General features: G+C 37.6%; 1 protein-coding gene across 1 annotated transcript; it reads left to right on the plus strand.

The window, feature by feature from the left end:
- The first annotated feature begins 8,960 nt into the window (after positions 1-8,960).
- fgg.S (fibrinogen gamma chain S homeolog) lies at positions 8,961-19,850 on the plus strand. The gene is made up of 9 exons (XM_018243249.2): positions 8,961-9,078; positions 10,322-10,369; positions 10,454-10,637; positions 10,871-10,961; positions 12,829-12,959; positions 13,320-13,453; positions 15,666-15,850; positions 17,058-17,335; positions 19,573-19,850. The coding sequence occupies exons 1-9, from the start codon at positions 9,010-9,012 to the stop codon at positions 19,767-19,769; spliced, it is 1,317 nt and encodes a 438-aa protein (XP_018098738.1). The 5' UTR covers positions 8,961-9,009; the 3' UTR covers positions 19,770-19,850.
- The last annotated feature ends 934 nt before the right edge of the window (positions 19,851-20,784 follow it).

The raw sequence follows: 20,784 nt of genomic DNA on the forward strand, positions 1-20,784 counted from the left end.
GACCAGGCGAAGTGCAATAGAGTAGATAGGACTTCCTCAAAAAATAGTTGAAAAACGCTGGCGTCTTTTCCTTTTTTTTAGGGTGATAGGCTGCAAAAGAGCATAATTTTTTTGGGGGGGGTAACCGGCTTCCCCCCTACATTTCCTAACATATGGCACATAAACTATACGCTGGGCTCATGTGTAGGGCAATATAAGAACTTTATTTTATTTCATTAAGGTTTCCCGGGATTGTGTAATGTAATGTATTTGCTGCAACATATACGTCCATTCAACTTTAACTTCCCGCTGTATGCAAATTAGCCAATGCTAGTGCAACTTCACTTTGCTTGGCGCAACTTCGCCAGTGATGGTGCCCTGGACGCAACTTCGGATTTTAGTGAATTAGCATTGTCCTGGCGAATATACGCCTGGCAAAGTGTTGCGATGTGAGCGAAGCCTTCGCTGGCGAATTTTCGAAGGTTAGTAAATTTGCCCCATAGTCTTTTTAATGGCCAGAGAGATGTGATATTCTATATCACACATTTTAAAGCAAACTATAACATAAAAGCTACAAAAGCTCACAGTTTTGTCACTACAATAAGTTCTGCATTACTAATAGATTGGTATTATTAGGGGGAGTGTGTGTTTTTGTGTGGAATTTTAAAGATGAGTGAAATACATATTGAGTTAACCCCAAAGGTGCAATATTCACTCCCCGGACCACCGGTTGCCAGTGAGGGTTGGCAGCTTTAATGCCTGAAACACCCCTGCAAACAGTTCATATACCACTATATGATTTTATTAATATGTTATAATTGGCACAATGTTGTTTATTTACACCATACACGCAATATATTTGATGAAGGTCTGTTATCGTTATATCTAGATACGTGATTGGGTTGTAAGCATGGTTGCCTTGAGAAAGGTCCCAGTGGGGGCCTAAACATCACGTTGGCTGTTCATGCAATTTTTGAATACATGTTGAATTCTTCAAAAGATATCTCGGTGTTGCTGGTATCTAAAGTATTTAACGTGCACACGAATACATTTTTGTAGTGGTTTGCCCCAAATCGGAGTCTTGATAAATAAGGCCCTGAGTGTTTGTTCCTCTGGTGTAGATATGTCAATAGAGAAAAAGCCAATACTCTCCTGTCTGCCATGACTTGAGTATACATTCATAGAAACAGGATCCGTCTCTTAGTCGGGTGGATTTCAAAAGTATGCATTTTGTGCAAATTCTGCCATGTCTCCCTTCATACTCAAGATTGGGGCAGACAGGAGCAGAAGTGCCTTTTCTCTGCTGGGGTATCTGTGGCTGCAGAGAAAGTGCTGAGTGTGACATTGACCTTACAGTAGACAAACACAGTGTTCAAATATCTGCAGACCTGTGCACTCCATTCTGGATGCAGAGACCCTCAGATTGTACTTTTAATGGAAAGTTAAATTAATTGAACTCAGCCCCATGATTTACAGTTGGTAGAGCGTGGGTTCCAGAGAAAAAGAACAACTTTGTCTTATTTGGCGTTGAGACTTGAGCTTATTGATTATTAATCAAGCGTACCGGAAGCATTTCATAGCACTTTGACAGAACTAAATTACTGAACTTTTCCTATTAAATAAACAATTTGGTTGTTAAATTGTTTGCTTGCGATGTGCTAATACATGCATTAGTTTCCTTAGTTTATTTTATTTTGGACACGTCTGATTTCATAACACACACTAAATATTTGACTGGTACTTATCTTATTTGGCAATCCACAGTGCATACACCTTTGTTTAACTAGTGGAGTTCAGAAATCCAACATTCAAGGTAACCGACAAATATGCACATTTACTAATGGGTTCTAGGAATTTTATCATAGAAAAATATTACTGTATAAAAGAGTATATGACACATCCTCACTTTGGGAAAGTGCTAAGGCTTCAGACTTCTGTACATAAGTTATAAAAGTAACAAAATGCTAATGTGAACTAATTTACGTGCAAACCACAAAAGATGACACACTTTTAAGAGAAAAGCAGGGGAATGCATAGGCCCCTGCCTACCAAAAATGGCCTAAATGGAAAGATCATTTATAGGGATGTCGCCTTGTTTCATCGCGGAAATTACGCCCATTGACTTGTATGGTGTCGCATGTAAAAAAAAAAAAAAAAGACGTGCGTCAAAAGAATTTTGACAAATTTTTTTTGACGCCTACTGACTTAAATGGGCGACGTCGACATTTCGCCGGCAGCTAATTTTTGGCGAAACGAAACGGGTCAAATTCGCCCATCCCTAATCATTTACTATGGCAGAGTTTTGGAATACTATGGTGTGCAAAATTGCACCCCTTTGAGCCTGTTCACAAAGAGCATTTGTGCTCCTACGTACAGCAAGTCCAGCTTGTGATCTGCAGGGGCAAAGGAAACTACTACTTTGAGAACTGTTTCTACTTTCATCTTGTGTTTGTGTGGCTCTACTTGTATGCAATAAATGATAGAGGAGACACCCTTGAGTTGTCCACATGCATTTCCCAGTAGGGATGTAGCGAACCGCCGTTTTGGTGTTCGCGAACGCCGTTCGCAAACACCGGCAAAAAATGCGAACGGCTCGCGAACCGTTCGCGAGCTTCGAACACCCGCAAAATCGTTCGATTCGAACGTTCGAAGGATTTTTCGTTCGATTCGAACGTTTGAAGGATTTTCATCGTTCGATCGAAGGATTTTCATTGGAAATCGTTCGAACGAATGGAAATCGTTCGATTTTAGCGGTCGAATGGTCGCGAACTCAAATTGCGAACGTTCCCAAACGTTCGCGAACATTAGGCGGACGCGAACGGTCGAAGTTCGCGCGAACAAGTTCGCAGGCGAACTGTTCGCTACATCCCTATTTCCCAGTTGTAAGATCCACATAACTGCAAACACTTTGCTGTTAATCACATGTCTTTGTGCTTCAACACATGGCACTTCCTGTTTCCTGCACTTTTCTGCTTTCCCCTTTTATTAACGAGCCTTTTGGTAATTTCCAGTTCCTTTTATGAGGATATACAGATTATGATTATGACAATAAAATATTTTTGTATATATTGTGTTGCAGTATAATCCTTTTTGAACGTTAGCTCAGGGCACAGGGGTTTTTCTGAAAATATTTTTTGCTTATTGTATTTAGGGAATTTTTTTTTATTACTTCCTGCACTAAACTGGGCAAAATTTGTAATTAAAAGTAAACTCACATTCTACTTCTGGTTCAAAACAAATCACCAGTCCACTGAGAAACCTCTGTATGATGAACTGATCTCTTTTTCTGAAAACATACAAAAAGGTTTAGCTGGGGTTTGTTCATACTGTGTACTGCTGATTTGTTTTGATTATGATTAACTGAAAGTAGAATGTGGCTTCTGAAGAAATGTATTGGTAGCCTCTTTAAGAACTACAGATCAAACAACAAACATGTATTTATTATTTTATGTAAGGTACCAAAACCAATGGTGACTCTGATGCAGGAGACTCATGTAGGCACCCATGGGAGAACTTTCACTAGTAGTATGAGAGCACAACAGTGCACTCTCCACTTTGAATCTCCCTTTAGCCAGAAGTAAAATAGGGCTGGGCAGCCTGACCAAAACAATAAAACATTTATGCAGATATACAGATAATTCCTTGACAAAGTATTCACTTGTAAAAACCAAAAATGTAATTGTAAATTGCACATCTGTTAATTCACTGTACCCAGGACTGGATTTACATAGCGGGCACCCCTAGGTCCTCTGATGTTTGTCAACCCCTCCTTTGTATTTGTGCAAATTTTCATCATCGGGACTGAAGCAATGGGGATTGGTGCATGGGAAATTTAAAACACGGTTTTATCTCTTGTGCATCCCCATTGTTTCTGAACCAATGTGGGTGTGGTTGGGAGTCATGCCGCCCCCTAAAATCCTGCTGCTATAGGCCCGGGCCTTGTGGCTTTTCCGCAAATCCGGACCTGTTGGTGTAACAGCTGAAACATTGGCCTTGGACTAAATTCATCTTTTTGACCAAGATAAGACCTGTGAATCGGTTGTTATCTAGACTGCACCCAGTGCTTCTGATGCACGTGAGTGGCAACATTCTTTTGTATACAGTAGAACCCTGATTTTACATTTTTCAGGGGACCAGAAAATATGGTGTAAAATCTGGGATATTTATACATGTATGCATTATGCATTCTGTATATAGGTGGAACCAAAAAAAACCTTAAAATCTGGGAATTTTTAGTTTTCACACTATATATATATATATATATTTTTATATATATATATATATATATATATATATATATATATATATATATATATATATATATATATATATATATATATATATATATAGCAACATTTCAACTGGTCTTCATTATTCTTCTGTATATTTTTTTTTAATTATTTGCTTTTTTCTTCTGATTCTTTCCAAGTTTCAAATGGGGGTCACTGACCCCATCTAAAGAACAAATGCTCTGTAGTGCTACAAATGTATTGTTATTGCTACTTTTATTACTCATCTTTCTATTCAGTCCCTCTCCTATTCATATTACAGTCTCTTATTCAAATTAGTGAATGGTTACTAGGGTAATTTAGACCCTAGCAATCAAACTGCTGAAGTTGTAAACTGGAGAGATGCTGAATAAAAAGCTAAATAATTCAAAAAGCACACATGATTAACAATGAAAACCAATTGCAAATTGTCTCAGAATATCACTCTCTACATTATACTTAAAGTTAACTCATAGGTGAACAACCCCTTTAATTTATATATACATTCACACTGTAAATTGAATTGTATTTTCAACATTTCTAAATTAGTTCAAATTGTTTGAAGTGCTTGATGAGCATTTGTGTTTGGGACACAATACTTACTGATACAGGTACTGTACACATTTCATTATCTTTGTTGGTTTAAGTTTGCATGTCCACTGTCCTTTTTTTGTTGTGGGATGCTTCTAAACTCACTTGTTACACACACTACCTACGCCTTCCCCTTGTACTTCTTCCAGTAATAATTGCATCATACTATGCAGTGAAACACATTATTTTGCTGTCTCACACACAAAAAAGGTACATTATTAGTCATAGGCTAGGGTCACATGAGGCCAAAATCAGCATGCTGAAATGTGAGGGCCAATTTCAGCCCCTACTACGTGTAGTAATCTCCCTGTTCTGTTTACATCCAGAACTATTGTGCCAGGCGGATTTCAACAAAGAAATGCAAGACTTCGCCTTTCGTGCCAAAATCCAGCTAGTGTGTTCAGACCAGAGCCAACACAATTTTTCTAAATGCAAAAAAGGAAGGTGGATACTGTCTGTGCTAGAGGCTGAACTTGGCCTGTGTATTTCAGCAGGCTATTTTTATTTTTTAGCTCGATTCGGCCCTAGCCTTAATTATTAACTTTCTCATTAGAAAGCTTTATCTACTGTAAGGCTTTTAATCACAGATGGTGCCTTTAAATGGGTTTCATTGCTTTATGTGGGGGAATCAAAACCAACAATGGGACTTGTTATTCTGCAGAAAACATTTCACAATGTCCCTCCACAAGATAAAATATATGTGGTACCAATGTACTTCAAAAGATAAATGCAGCAATGTAATTGCCTTGAAGATGTATCTATGCATGTTTATATATGTTGGGCTTGTGCAGATAACAAGCCTTGTTGCTGAGAATTAAATGTGTATTGTTTGGGCAGTGATGATAATGAGAATTTCCATTTGTAATAAATGGAGATTTTTCATTTTGCTGCAAAGGTTCCCAGAGTCTGTATCTTAAGTTAATATTAGCATCACCAGTGTGTTTTGTGCAGTCACATCAAATACAAAGTAATATTTATTTAACATTCCGTATTCATTAATGGTCTGACTGCAACATCACATTTTTACATTGTGTTTTACACATGGTGGACTGTGAAAGAATAATACAGGTATGGGGTCTGTTATTCAAAATGCTTGGGATCCGGATAATGGATGTTTCCGTAATTTGGATCTTCCTACGACTACGACTTCGAATCGAAGGATTCGAAGTAAAAATTGTTCGACTATTCGACCATTCGATAGTCGAAGTACTGTCTCTTTAAAAAATACTTCGACCCCCTAGTTCGCCATCTAAAAGCTACCGAAGTCAATGTAAGCCTATGGGGAAGGTCCCCATAGGCTTTGCTAACTTTTTTTGATCGAAGGATATTCCTTCGATCATTGGATTTAAATCCTTCGAATCGTTCGATTCGAAGGATTTAATCGTTCGATCGACGGAATTATCCTTCGATCGTTCGATCGAACTATCTGCGCTAAATCCTTCGACTTCGATATTCGAAGTCGAAGGATTTAAATTCCTAGTCGAATATCGAGGGTTAATTAATCAAAAGATTCGAAGGATTTTAATCCATCGATAGAACGATTTTCCTTTGATCAAAAAAAGCTAGGAAAGCCTATGGGGACCTTCACCATAGGCTAACATTGTACCTCGGTAGGTAAGAGACAGTACTTTGACTATCGAATGGTCGAATTTTGCATCAGCGCACATGCACGAAATTTCTCATTAGCGAGCATGCGCGAAATATGTGCGCGCCTGCGCAGAAGAGCATTTATGCGCACGCCACCAGCAGCAGACGGGACCAGACACGGGGTAGGCGACAGAGCAGGTACGTGCCTGGTGCCCCCTCAGCTTTGCGCCCTAGGCACGTGCCTACTTTGCCTACCCCTAGTTCCGGCCCTGCTTACAGAACATGCCTACCTGGGTACAGTCATGCCCGCATTTGTGGAAAGGCCACCAAGGCCCGGGCCTAGGGCGGCAGGATTTTAGGGGACGGCATGACTCCCAACCACACCCACATTGGTTCAGGAACACTGGGGATGCACAAGGGATAAAATAGTTTTTTTAAATTTCCTGTGCGCCAATCCCTATTGCTCCAGTCCCAATGATGAAAATTTGTGCAAATACAAATGAGGGGGAGACGAACGTCAGTGGGCCTAGGGGTACCGGCTATGTAAATTCAGCCCTGTACACCAAACACCTTGAGTTGGAGCTTGCCATTTCCCAGAACAGTACTCAGCTCATACCTTGCTTTGTTTAAAAGGTATTCCATTTCAAAGACCTATAGTAGATTTGCAGTTCAAGCTACTTTGTATGGAAGCACGCCTACTTAGCAGCAAATTACTTTTAATCCATTTATTTCAGCAGAAAGTGTGGCACAAGTTTCAGGGAACATCCCCCATCTTCCTCAAGCGCCTGAGTACTGCAAGTGGTAAAGCCACAGAGAGTATCTTTTCATCTAACATTTAATAAATCTCCTTTTAATTAGTGCAGATCTACAATATCTTTTTGGAAAAAAACATTATTTTAGGAATATTTGCTTAGCTCCAGGAGACCACAGCAGTGAATTAGCAAATAGCATGTAGTGGTCACCATACCAAACCTGGTACAAACACTTTAGACATCATACCATTAAATAGTGTTTTGTTCTTTATTATGTACTGTATTTTGCTGTATTGTCTATTACTGACTATTAGAGGAAATCAAGCCACCACCAGAAGACATGGGCCCCATACAACGTAACCTCATGTTATTAGCCCATTGCCAACCCGGGTAGCCCTAGTAGTAGGCAGGTCCAGACTGAGAATTAAAATAGGCTCTGGCATTTCAGGTACACAGAGGCCCAATTAACCCACACAGAGGCCCAAACAATCCACATCAGCCTACTAAATACTGACTTTCTATGGGACCTTATAGCAGCCCCTCTGGCATTTGCCAGAACCCACAGATTGCCATTCCGGGCCTGGGAGTAGGTGCTGCCAACTGTGAAAGACCTGATTAAAAAACAAACAAATGCTTCTCTAATTGTATCTAATCTGCCCAGGCCATAACCCAGTTGGTTCCTGATTTCTACACTGACCATTCCAAGGGTCAGAATATTTAATTTGCCATATTCCGGTTGTTAGCCCCTAAAAACATTCCCCTGTAATCTGTAAATATATGGGCAGTGCTGTGTGTCCAGGTCCACAGGGTCTGCCAGCTCAGGAGCCCCCACATATCCTCAAAGGCACCCCAGTTGTGAGCTCCTCAACATGGCATAATCAGCACTGCAACCACATCCATGTGCGTACCTTTTACTTCTTGCCATGATTAGGTGGGTGGTCAGGATGGAGTGCCCACAGTTTCCAGGAATGAGCCTGGGTCAGTGGGGCTCAGTCCTACATATAGGTATGAAAATTGCCTGGTTAAATTTCCTATGTGAAAACACTAATAGACAAAGCTAACAATTCTATACCAGTCTGTAAACCGTCACAGTGGTGTTTCCAATTTAGGTTTATTTTGGGAGAAGGTAGGTATTTCCATTAAACGCCACTCCAAGAGGGTGCTCTTGAGCCAAAAAATATTCCATTAACATAAAAAAAAATTTGAGTCATTTTCTGTAATGCACCGTTATCCAGAAACCCGCTATCCAGAAAGCTCTGAATTACAGACTCTCCCATGGATTCCATTTTATCCAGATAATCCAAATTTTCAAAAATTATTTCCCTTTTCTCTGTAATAATTAAACAGTAGCTTGTACTTTATCCAATCTAAGATATAATTAATCCTTATTGGAAGCAAAACAATCCTATTGGATTCATTTAATGTTTAAATGATTTTCTAGTTGAAGATCCACATTTGCAGAAAGATCCATTATCCCAAAATCACTGGCATGCATTTGCTTAGTTCAAGCTATAAACAAATAATAGCCTGAATATATAGAATACATAGAGGCCAGGAGATAACAGGCTAGGCACACAGTTAAGTCGACTTTTTACTCCAGACAGAAAAGCGTTAATGTTCCCTCTTATGCTCACTGTGTAATAAGTCATTTGCTGCTGAGGGTCACCACCTCCATAGCACCTCCCCTGCTGCCCTTTTTGTTTACTTTTGAGCAACTTCTGACCACTATTTCTTGTGCCACCTATGAGCACATAAAACTGCAGGAACCAGCAAGCTTTGCTTCATTTCAAAAAATCCAACCAAGAAGGTGCGGGGACATAGGACCTGCCAAAATGACAAGATTACACAAGCAAGGATTACTGCTTCTCCAGTCTTTAGCCCTCCTCTCTAGTGCCTTTGGTGTGAGTATCAGAATATCAATAAATTCTTACAAAATGCTTTTAGATTCTGCCTCGTTTGAAGAAAAAACACAAAACAGATAGGCATTGTTTGCCTGAAAGGCACATTTTTAGTATATGACAATCATTTTTTGTGTTTATAAAATATCCAAAAACATACAGACAAGTTAATTGACTTTGGATTAAATTACCCAATTTGAACTTTAGTTTGTAAGATGTCTAAAGCACTGTGTAAATCATGTTATTTAAATCACAAAACAATAACATTTAGGGAGTTATTTACTAAATTCCAGTCTGGCTTTTTGGTGCAAAACTTGAATTTTTCGTTTTTTTTTTTCTAAAAACTGACATTTTTCGGGATTTATTAAAATCCGATGCTGCAAAAAGTCAGAATCCAAAAATCTGCCATCTCAGACCAGTAAAAAATGATGGCTGATCCCAATGTTATTAATAGGGAAAAAAAGATAAATATATAGGATTCTTTTCCAGAAAAGGTGGCAACCCTGGCTGAGGTTGTACATAAGTCAATTGGAGAGGTCCCTATTCTATTCTGAAGATTCTGTGGTCTGCACTGGAATTACCGTGAAAATCTGACTATTTCGGGCTTTTCGGGCAAAAATCCAAAAATGCTCTCTTTTCGAGGAAAAATCCCTAAAAATTTGTTTAATTGGGAAAAACCTCAGGAAAAAATCATATGATTAGGTTTTTCCCTCGATTTTATCAAGATTTCCCCGATCTGATGAAATCATGCTTTTTTAATAATAAAAAAAATCCAATCATGGATTCTAGTTTGCTCTGACTTTTTTTAATTAAAATATTCAGAAAAATGTGGATTTTAGTAAATAACCCTCCCCATGATACATTTAAACTGCTTTTTGTGAAATGGTTTCAACATAACATCTAATTTTAAACCAAAAGTAATTTGTTTAGCACAGGAGTAAGATTCACAGAATACATACAAATTCTTTTAATTGTAAGGGTTCAGTATTTCTATTTGTGCTAATACTCAGCACAGGCATGTTGATATTTTATATACAAGTTTAATATAGATGGAGCACGGCTTGTATTACTTTAATTATTATTAACTTCTGGCACATGCTGTTTCACCTTTTCACTACTGAGTGACTGAGCCAGATGAGAAAATAAAGTACCCTCCATCTGTATGTTCTACAGGGAAAGTAGATGAAGTATGCAGCAACTTTGTTGCCTCTTTACAATTTAACAGTCTATTCCTTTTTTCCTACAGAATATTATACCAAACACAGACAACTGCTGCATCTTAGATGGACGTTTTGTAAGTTAACAATATCACATCATGATTAAAGGAGTCAATGGACTGGTCTGTGCTGGAATAATAATGCTTGTCCTTGTGTTCCAGGGGGAGTACTGCCCTACAACATGTGGCGTTTCCGATTTCCTGAACAGATACCAAGAAACTGTTGACACAGACTTGCAGTACCTGGAAAATCTTATAGCTCAAATTAGCAACTCTACAAGTGGAACTACCATAATAGTAGAGCATTTGATAAGCTCTGGGAAAAAAACAGAGACACCTCAACAAAGTAAGGAAGATATATTAGGGTATATTTTATATGCCTTTGTAACATTGTTGTGTGGATTCTAAACTTGTAGGTCCCCGGTTGTTGTACATTGCAGTTCCCAGCATCCTTAGCTCAGATTTGTATTTTTCTTTTGCAGCCGGAGCTCAAATGTTTAGCATCCCTGCTCTAACAAAATATTTTGACTATTTGTTTACCCTGTGTGCCTATAAATATATGTCATTTATTTCTACCAGCCATAGATCCCCAGACTCAGAAATCCAAAAACATGTTGGATGAAATTACAAGATATGAAAAAACGATTGTCCAGTATGAAGAAAATATACAGTAGGTATTTCCTTTGTGCTATTATTGCTGAATGGAAATGTTTGGTTACAAACACAGTTAGTTTATAGATAACAACGCATCAGACTGCGAGGGGTTTTTGTGAGGTGAGTCAACTTAGTGCAGTTTGCAGGAATTGTGTTTCAGCATAAATACCTTTCTATATTATTAGGATGATTTGCAATGGAATGAAATAAATTAATTGTAATTCATCACTATATAGCGACAGGTCTGACCCTGCCTATTAACTGTTTACTATAACTTTACTATAACTCACTATAAGTATGGGGCTTGTTACACAGAATTCTTGGGACCTGGGGTTTTCCAGATAACAGATGTTTCAGTAATTTGGATCTTCATACCTTAAGGGCAGATTTACTAAGCTCGAGTGAATTTTCAAAGTTAAAAAGTTCGGATTTCAAAGTAATTTTTTGGGTACTTCGACCATCGAATAGGATACTGCGACTTTGAATTTACTTAGACTTCGATTCGAAAGTACTGTCTCTTTAAAAAAAAATTTGACTTCATATTTCGCCAAATTAAAGCCACCGAAGTGCAATGTTAGCCTATGGGGACCTTCCACAGCACTTTTCTAAGTCTTTTTTGGTCGCATAAAAATCCTTAGATCGATAGCTTAAAGTGGACCCGTCACCCAGACACAAAAATCTGTATGATAAAAGTCCTTTTCAAATTAAACATGAAATCCAATTTCTATTTTTTATTAAAGCATTCATAGCTGTTGTAAACTCATTTAAAAATCTCAGCTGTCCATCAAATATTGTCTGCCCCGCCTCTATGCCTAGGCATAGAGGCGGGGCAGACAATTGCTTTCACTTTCCATTCAGCACTTCCTAGATGTCACTGCTCTCCCCACATTCCCCCAGTTCTCTTTACCATTTAATTGTGTAACCAGGACATGGGGATGGACATCGGGTCCTCCATTCTGGTGCACAAACAAGATTCTGAGACGATACAAGACTTGTCTTAATAACAGTGTCCACAAAATGGCTGCTGCCTGCTGGTTATAATTATGAATTCCCAGACTGAAGGAAACAAGATTCAAATAATTTATAAAGTGTAATTAAAGTTCATTTTGCTTGACTAATGTGATAGGATTTGGAATAATTTTTTTGGGTGACGGGTCCACTTTAAAATCGTTCGAATCGTTCGATCGAAGATTTTTATTGCCAAATTTGTTGAAAAAACTTTGAATTCAATATTCGAATTGGAAGTTTTTTAATTCGATGGTCGAATTTCGACGTTTTTTTATACTTCGAAATTCGACCTTTAGTAAATCTGCCCCAATCTACTAGAAAATCATGTAAACATTAAATAAACCCAAATAGGCTGGTTTTGCTTCCATTAAGGATTATTTATATCATGTACATTATACTGTTTTATTACAATGGAAAAGGGAATCCTTTTGACTATTTGGAAATGGAGTTGGCTTTTCCGTAATTCAGAGCTTTCTGGATAATGGGTTTCCAGATAACATATGTCATACCCAGTACAACAATTCACCAAATGCACCAGTACTTGCCTCAAACATATGAAACAGAGCTCGCCACAGTTCACCAGAGGTAAATTTCACGTATGCAGCATTATTAGAGACATATTTATCAAGGGATGCTGACAGTTCCCTCTTTGATAAATATACCCCTAAAAAACCTATTCAAGTGAATAGAGACTTATGGGATTTTTCCTGTGGTGAACTGCAGCCAGTGAGCTTGGTTTTTGCTCTATAATAAATATCCTGTATATTTGACAATGGTATTGTCTTCTGTACATAAAGCAAGAGTCTCAAAATACCATTTAATTCGATTTTAGAAGGCCTGTAAATTGGTAGATAATATTGTAACCGTGTCCACAGATACCTGCAAGAAGTATATTCTTCAAATCAAAATAAGATTTTCCTGCTTAAACAGAAAACAGCAAATCTGGAATTACAATGCCAGCAGCCTTGCCGGGATACAGTTCAAATTCAGGATTTCACAGGAAAAGGTAAACTCTTTATCATTCTCACTGTATAATAGTACAGCTCAGTGTGTTCGGCAACTCAAATTTCATTATTAAGTATTGAGAAAGCAGCAAAATAACATTTAATAACAATGAGGTTATGAATATTACATATTACTATATACTGTAATAAATATCATGTTGTGCAGGGCTATAACTTTGTTTTGTGCTGGCCTAGGCACCAGAGGTGCAGATATATAGATACAGCTCTGATATTACATACTCTCAGATGCAGGGAATGATTTAGAAATAACACATAACATATAAATGTTTATATGATGATACATTTAAAAACTTGATGGCAAATGAAAATATATTGATGGCAACATGTTGGACTTTTTCCAGACTGTCAAGAAGTTGCTAACAAAGGAGCAAGGGTTAGTGGACTCTACTACATCAAACCTCTGAAAGCCAAACAGCAGTTCCTGGTTTACTGTGAAATTGAACCATCTGGCAGCGCATGGACTGTTATTCAGAGAGTAAGTTGCTACTATAAAGTAAAAGTCACAACTGTGACTTACAAGGCCATTTTGATACAGTAATAAAAATACTGTAAATTGCTGCATAAGTGTCGCCAGAACTGTACTAGATGAACTAGTGTGGCCCTGACCTAATGAGAATTTGTCCACAAAAGGCTCGCCTTTCTTGGTCCAGTTACTGAATGGACCTCTTGTGTCAGTTACTTGTATATACAGTAAGGGGATTATTTATCAAGCTCCAAATTTATCTCAGTATTTCTAAGATAAAAATCCGAGCAACTCAGAATTCTCGAATGGACCTTATTTATCTTTCAAAAAAATAGGTTCAGGCAAAAACCCGAAAACTTTGTGTGTGTTTGTGTCTGTGTGTGTGTCTCTGTGTTTGTGTGTCTATGTGTGTGTTTGTGTGTCTGTGTGTGTCTATGTGTTTCTCTATTTGTGTGTCTTTTTGTGTCTGTGTGTGTGTGTCTCTCTGTGTTTGTGTGTCTCTGTGTGTGTCTCTCTGTGTTTGTGTGTCTCTGTGTGTGTCTGTGTGTTTCTCTGTGTCTGTGTCTTTTTGTGTGTTTGTGTCTCTGTGTGTGTGTCTCTGTGTTTGTGTGTCTGTGTGTTTGTGTCTGTGTGTCTGTCTGTGTTTGTTTGTCTCTGTGTGTGTGTGTCTCTCTGTGTTTGTGTGTCTCTGTGTCTGTGCTTGTGCGTCTCTTTGTGTGTGTGTGTGTGTGTGTGTGTGTGTTTGTGTCACTGTGTGTGTCTGTGTGTCTCTCTGTTTGTGTGTTTGTGTCTGTGTGTCTCTATGTTTGTGTGTCTGTGTGTGTGTGTGTCTCTGTGTCTCTGTGTGTGTCTCTCTGTGTTTATGTGTCTCTGTGTGTCTCTCTGTGTTTGTGTCTTTTTGTGTGTCTCTGTGTGCGTGTCTCTGTGTGTTTGTGTCTGTGTGTGTCTCTGTGTTTGAGTGTGTGTTTGTGCATGTGTTAACATGTGGGCTGCTTTGTTTGTTTTTTGCCTGGGCTGCTTTTTGCTCCCAGTCCGGCTCTGGATATCGGTACTGACAGCAGCGCAGACACTGGGACCTTCCCCATTGACTAATACAGGACCCGGAGACCTTTGAGATGACTTTAATAAATCCTGAAAAATTCTGATTTTTTTTTAAGGTCTGAGAACTTCGGATTTTTCGGACCTTAAAAAAAATAAATCAGAATTTTTCAGGATTTATTAAACTCATCTCAAAGCTCTCGGGTCCTGTATTAGTCAATGGGGAAGGTCCCATTTCGGGTATTCACAGCTTAATAAATAACCCCCTATATCTTTAAGTTCAATGCATATACCATTTATTGTACAGCACTGCGAAATATGTTGGTGCTTTATTAATACATGAAAATATTACTAAAATATTTCTAAAAAGGAAACTCGTGGCTGTAAATAGATGAAGCCTAGCCATAGCACAATTATTAATTAAATTATAAAACTGAATAATATTATACAATATGTGCAAAATTAATATCCAGGTATTTATTATTTATTATATAGTATATTGTATATATGGCAAATGAATCTAAAAAACTTACCTACTGGTCATATTCTTAGGGGCAGATTTATCAAGGGTCAGATTTAGAATTTGAACAACATCAAAATTCGAATTCAAAAAGACCAACCAAAATGAAATCGAAGGTTTTTTTTTTGGACGAATAGGTCCATTTTCAATCGAATTTCAATCGAGGTTCATTTCCGAATGAATTTGAATCGTATAAATCAAAGTAATGGCGCATCCGATCGAATCTGATTCAAAGTCCACCAATTGACTCCAAATAGGTTCTAGGAGGTCCCCCATAGGCTAATACAGCAAGGTTTTAGAAGGCGTATGGTTGAAGTCGAAATTTTTTCAAATTAGAATCGGATTTGGACTATTCCCTAGTCAAGGACACTAAAATTAGCTTGAAATTCTAATTTTTTAAATTCTAATTTTCACTTCGACCTTTGATGAATCTGCCCCTTAATGTTCGTCATGCCATGTCTTGCTGCAGTGGTTCACACTGCTTGTGATTGAGTCATAGTAGGAACAAGCGTTAATGCAGTACAACACACACTTTAAACAACAACTTTTTTGTCCATTTATAATTATATTAAAAATTACAGAATACTTGCATGTTGCTATTGTTTCTAATAAAACTGTGAAAAATGTCTTTCATAATAAAAAAGTTTTCTTTTAATTTTCCCCCAGAGACTTGATGGTAGTGTGGATTTCCATAAGAACTGGGTCCAGTATAGAGAAGGTTTTGGATATCTGTCACCAAACGACAAGACTGAGTTCTGGCTTGGAAATGAAAAAATACATCTAATAAGCACTCAATCTGCCATCCCATATGTTTTGAGAATTGAGTTAGAAGACTGGAGTAATCAAAAGAGGTATTTAAAAGACTATGGGGCAAATTTACTGAAGGGCGAAGTGGCTAATGCTAGCGAAAATTCACCAGCGTGACGTCATTTCATTACTTCACCGATTTACAAACAGGCGCTGGCTTAAATTCGCTAGCGAAGTGGACCTACTGTAGCGCTAAGTTGAGCTATGGCGTAACTATGCTAATTCACTAACTTGCGGATTTTACTGAACGTTACCTCTTGGGCCAGACTTGCCTTCGCCACCTCAGACCAGTGCAATAGAGTAGATAGGGCTTGCTGGCGTTTTTTACTTTTTTAAGGGTGATAGGCCTTATGCATTGACGAATTAACGCTAGCGCAACTTCGCTACCTTTCGCCTCCCTGAGCGCAACTTCAGATTTTAGTGAATTAGCGGTGCCCTGTCGAAATGCGGCGAAGGCGCCGCTAGCGCATTTTTGGCGTTTAGTGAATTTGCCCCTATGGGGGTTATTTAAGCTCCAAATATTTCGGACTTTTACAGGGGAAAATACAATCTTTTCTGAGGGAAAATAAACTTAATTTTTTTCGGGTTTATTAAATTTCGATGGTGTTAAAAGTCAGATGAAAAAAGTACTCCAACTCAGACCTGCCAAGAACATGTAAAAGTTAACAATTGGAAGATTTTCTGAGTTGCACTGGGTTTCTGAAAAAATTTTAGCTTTCGGGTGATTTTATAAAAAAAACGTAGGATTCTTTTTCCGCACAAGAAAAAATTGTGAAAATGTATTGAGCAGTAGGGGGGGAAAGTCTGTGCGGATTTGGTCTGAGTCGTTTTCAGAAAATAATGAAAACTAATAAATAACCCCCTTTATGTGTTGATTTACCAAAAAAAGAATCACTGTAGCTACTGTCAACTTTAAAGGGGATGTTGCAGCAGTCTGACACCCATTAAAACATCAATGCAATGAGGCAGTGAGGCAATGAGACTGTTTCATCTTATAGATAAGTCTACTGCTAACTTTTTCTGAACCCTCTTTCTGTATCTCTACCTGCTTTCTCTTCCACCACCCAAAATCTCTCCTTTTTGCCACTGTCTCTCTTCACATATCCATTCTTCGGACTCTCTTTTGTTGTCTCCCTTGTTTTATTTTTTATTTTTGTTCCTGTGCCTGGCTTCCCCTTAATAACCACATCACATTTGCACTAAATACAATTCCAACAATTTTAGACTTGCCCTTTTACTTTTTTTTTATAGCACAGCAGACTATTCCACATTTAGACTGGGCTCAGAAAAGGATAACTATCGCTTCACTTACGCATACTTCATTGGTGGTGATGCTGGCGATGCCTTTGATGGGTTTGACTTTGGAGATGATCCAAGTGACAAGTTCTTCACATCTCACAATGGAATGCAGTTCAGTACTTATGATAGAGACAATGACAAGTTTGAAGGAAACTGTGCTGAGCAAGATGGGTCTGGCTGGTGGATGAACCGATGCCATGCTGCCCACCTCAATGGCAAATACTATCAAGGTAATATACCTTTTTACTATAAAAACATTCATAATAACAACTGAGACAGGTTTTAAGGGCTTTGTGCAAGTTATATCATTTATGATTATCAGAGAACATATTATATAACAGATATCACTTTTGTTTCATTTTTCTTTTTTATTGTTTCTGCAAAGGCTCCCAACATCAGTAAAAAAATTAAAACCTAATACAAATTCCCTTGGAGCATTTTGGAGCCTTTTGACTACCTAAACTTCAGCCATACCTTAAACTTAAGGTCAAAAAGAAGAAAAGTTTTCCATTTTTACAATAAGGGGCAGATTTATCAAGGGTTGAAGTGAAAATTTGAAGTAAAAAAATTTTGAATTTCGAGCTATGTTTGTGTACTTTGACTAGGGAATAGTCTAAATCGAATTTGAAAAAAAATTGAAGGATTTTAATCCATTGATCGAACAATTTTCCTTCAATCAAAAAAGCTTGGAAAGCCTATGGGGACCTTCCCCATAGGCTAAAATTGATGCTCGGTAGGTTTTAGGTGGCGAAGTAGGTGGTCGAAGTTTTTTTTAAAGACACAGTACTTCGACTATCAAATGGTCGAATAGTCGAACGATTTTTAGTTCGAATTCGTAAGTCGTAAGTCGAAGTTGTAGTCGAAGGTCAAAGTAGCCAATTCGATGGTAGAAGTAGCCAAAAAAATACTTTGAAATTCGAAATATTTTTTATTCTATTCCTTCACTCGAGCTAAGTAAATGTGCCCCTTAGTGTGCTGAAATATGAAAAGAAAGTGCCACAATATTTTGTAGACTGAGGCATAGATTATAAACGAAGGTTCCCATTTGTCCGTTTCCCAGGGTAAGACCCATTTTCAGAACGTTGGTGCTTTGCAAAACTGTCCTCTGAATAAATCCTCCCATGGACTTTTCTATAAAAAGTTTGTTCATCAGAAAGAAGGGGATGTAGATTATTAAATGTGTTTGAAGATATTTTTCATATGGAACTGGAAAGAAATTGAAAGTAATTAATCTTTGGGGAAATGTGCTCAAATCAATTTTTCTAAGGCATAAAAACTATTTTAATGAACTGGGAAATAAATAAAGTTGTTGGAGACTTTTCCCACTGAGATCTTTTAAACCTCTCCAGCTGTTGCTTGCGGTTATTTGGTTTTTTTTTTTATCAACCTTGTGTATGTTTCACTTCCGTGTTTTTTCAAATCATGGAAAAGAACACTAACTTGATTTTTGATAAATCAGCCATTTAAAGAAAGCTTACTGTATATAAATGATAGAGTTTTTTTTCAAAGAAAACATTGTTCTCAGCATTACAAATGGAATTTTGTTCCTCAATCTGGAACTAAGGGGGTTATGTAATAAAAGACACTAAGGGGGTTATATATCAAAGTCCGAATTTATCTCAATATTTTAAACTCTGACCAAATCCACACTTTTTTTGGGCTTATTTATTAATACACTTTCCCAAAAAATTTGCTTGCGGGAAAACATCCAAAAAAATCCAAAAAAATAAATCAGATTTTTGCGTTTTTTTCCCAGATTTTTCATCCGATTTTCAAAATTTTTTACTCCAAAACTCAGAATTTTGCCGCAAACTTCGGGGTATTACCAAAAACCCAGCGCACATCAAAAAATCATTGGGACTTCTCCCATTGACTTATATGCAACCTCGACAGGTCTGAGATGCCGGATTTTCAGATTCTGACTTTTCTATCGTTGGGGGTTTAATAAATTCCCAAAAATTTGTGATTTTTTAAAAGTCAGATTTTATTTAAAAAAGTGACAAATATTTCAGGATTTTTGCATTAAGAGTAAAGTAAATAACCCCCTAAGTTTGCCAAGGAGCAGTAACCTATAGCAACCATTCAGCAGGTAGAATTTACCAGTCACATGTTTAAAAGCAAGCATCTAATTGGTTGCTATAGGTTACTGCCCTTGGAAAAACGTGGTGCCTTTTATAACATATGGGGGTTTATGTTCTTTATCTAAAGCATAAAGGTTTACTAGTTTACCGTACTTTGACCATTGAAGCAGAAATCACCAATTATGCATCCTCAGCTGTTTCTTTTATAATTGGATGTACAGTACAAATATAAATTATTTGTCAATGTAGTAAATCAGAGGGAGTTGGATGGAAATAAAACAGGAGGTTTATAAACAGGAGAAGTACACAAACTGGCTGACAGAATGAAAGAAGTGATAGAAATGATGCATACATTTATGGCCTGATCCCTTCTGTTGTTTTTGCAGGTGGTACATACAGTGAGGCAGACAGTGGACCCAGTGGCTATGATAATGGTATCATCTGGGCTACCTGGCGAAGCCGGTGGTACTCCATGAAGTCAGTGACAATGAAAATCATTCCCCTTAACAGATATGGAGCAGAGGGACAGCAGACATTGGGCGGATCAAAGAAATCTGACTTCGAAAATAGAGGAGACTTTTAATGATTATTTGGATTATTTTCATAGTTCATTGTCTTACTTTATAGATTCGATTCACAATTTATTTTTAAATAAATATAAACCATTTTACACTGTTGTTTTACTTAGTTTTGCTTAAGTTAAAACAGTTATACAGAATAGTTTATTTTTGCCTATTCAGTCCAGGGTATAAGTAACAATATAAACACGCTTGTAAACTTATTTCAACCTTTTACCTGCTGCCTTAGCTGGCCAGGAACAGAATAGTCCATTTACTACCCACTACCTAACCTGAAAAGTCTCACGCTTGTCACTCTGTAAGTTTAGTGTTGGGGCCTTGGAGTCTGTGTTGTTAGCTGTTTAAACTGCGGGTATCTGCATATTTGTTTTAATACCTTTGAGTTGCAATTCTCTTTCATTAGATTGTACTTTACCACAAAAATTAAAAGTCACAAAGGATTTCCAGACAATATAAAAGCACAACACCAAAGGCATAGTTTATGGAATATTTTACAACAGGGGGGGTACATTATTTATTATAATATACAAAGAATCATGTGACAAAAATGATGTCACTGAGCACCATTTATGAGGATATTATTTACCGGATATTCGTGCCTCTTCTGTATTACAATTATTGCAACAATAACTATATTTAACCTATTTAAGGAGATTTAACTTGTGTAATCGAAGGAGCAATTCATTGGAGTACACAAGCACACGTAGAACACAAGGAATTTGAATCACTGTAGATGTGCAACAGAAGGATAAGCAGCATTACTTCACACTGCCACATATGCAAAGATCCATGTATAGTCTCAGAACCATGATAATTATGGATTTGTCTCTATTTGTAGCTTATCTTATTACCATCAATATCTGTGGGCAATATCCTTTTACACAACTCTTACCAAAGTGTAGGGCTGATTAATAATAATATCACAGATCATTAGTGATGGGCAAATTTATTAGCCAGGCGCAAATTGGCAGTGAATTCCCACGATTCGCCGGTGGCTAATAAATTTGCGAAACTGCAGCA

The sequence above is a fragment of the Xenopus laevis genome, chromosome 1S, assembly GCF_017654675.1.
Source record: "Xenopus laevis strain J_2021 chromosome 1S, Xenopus_laevis_v10.1, whole genome shotgun sequence".
In the NCBI taxonomy this organism is placed as follows: Eukaryota; Metazoa; Chordata; class Amphibia; order Anura; family Pipidae; genus Xenopus; species Xenopus laevis.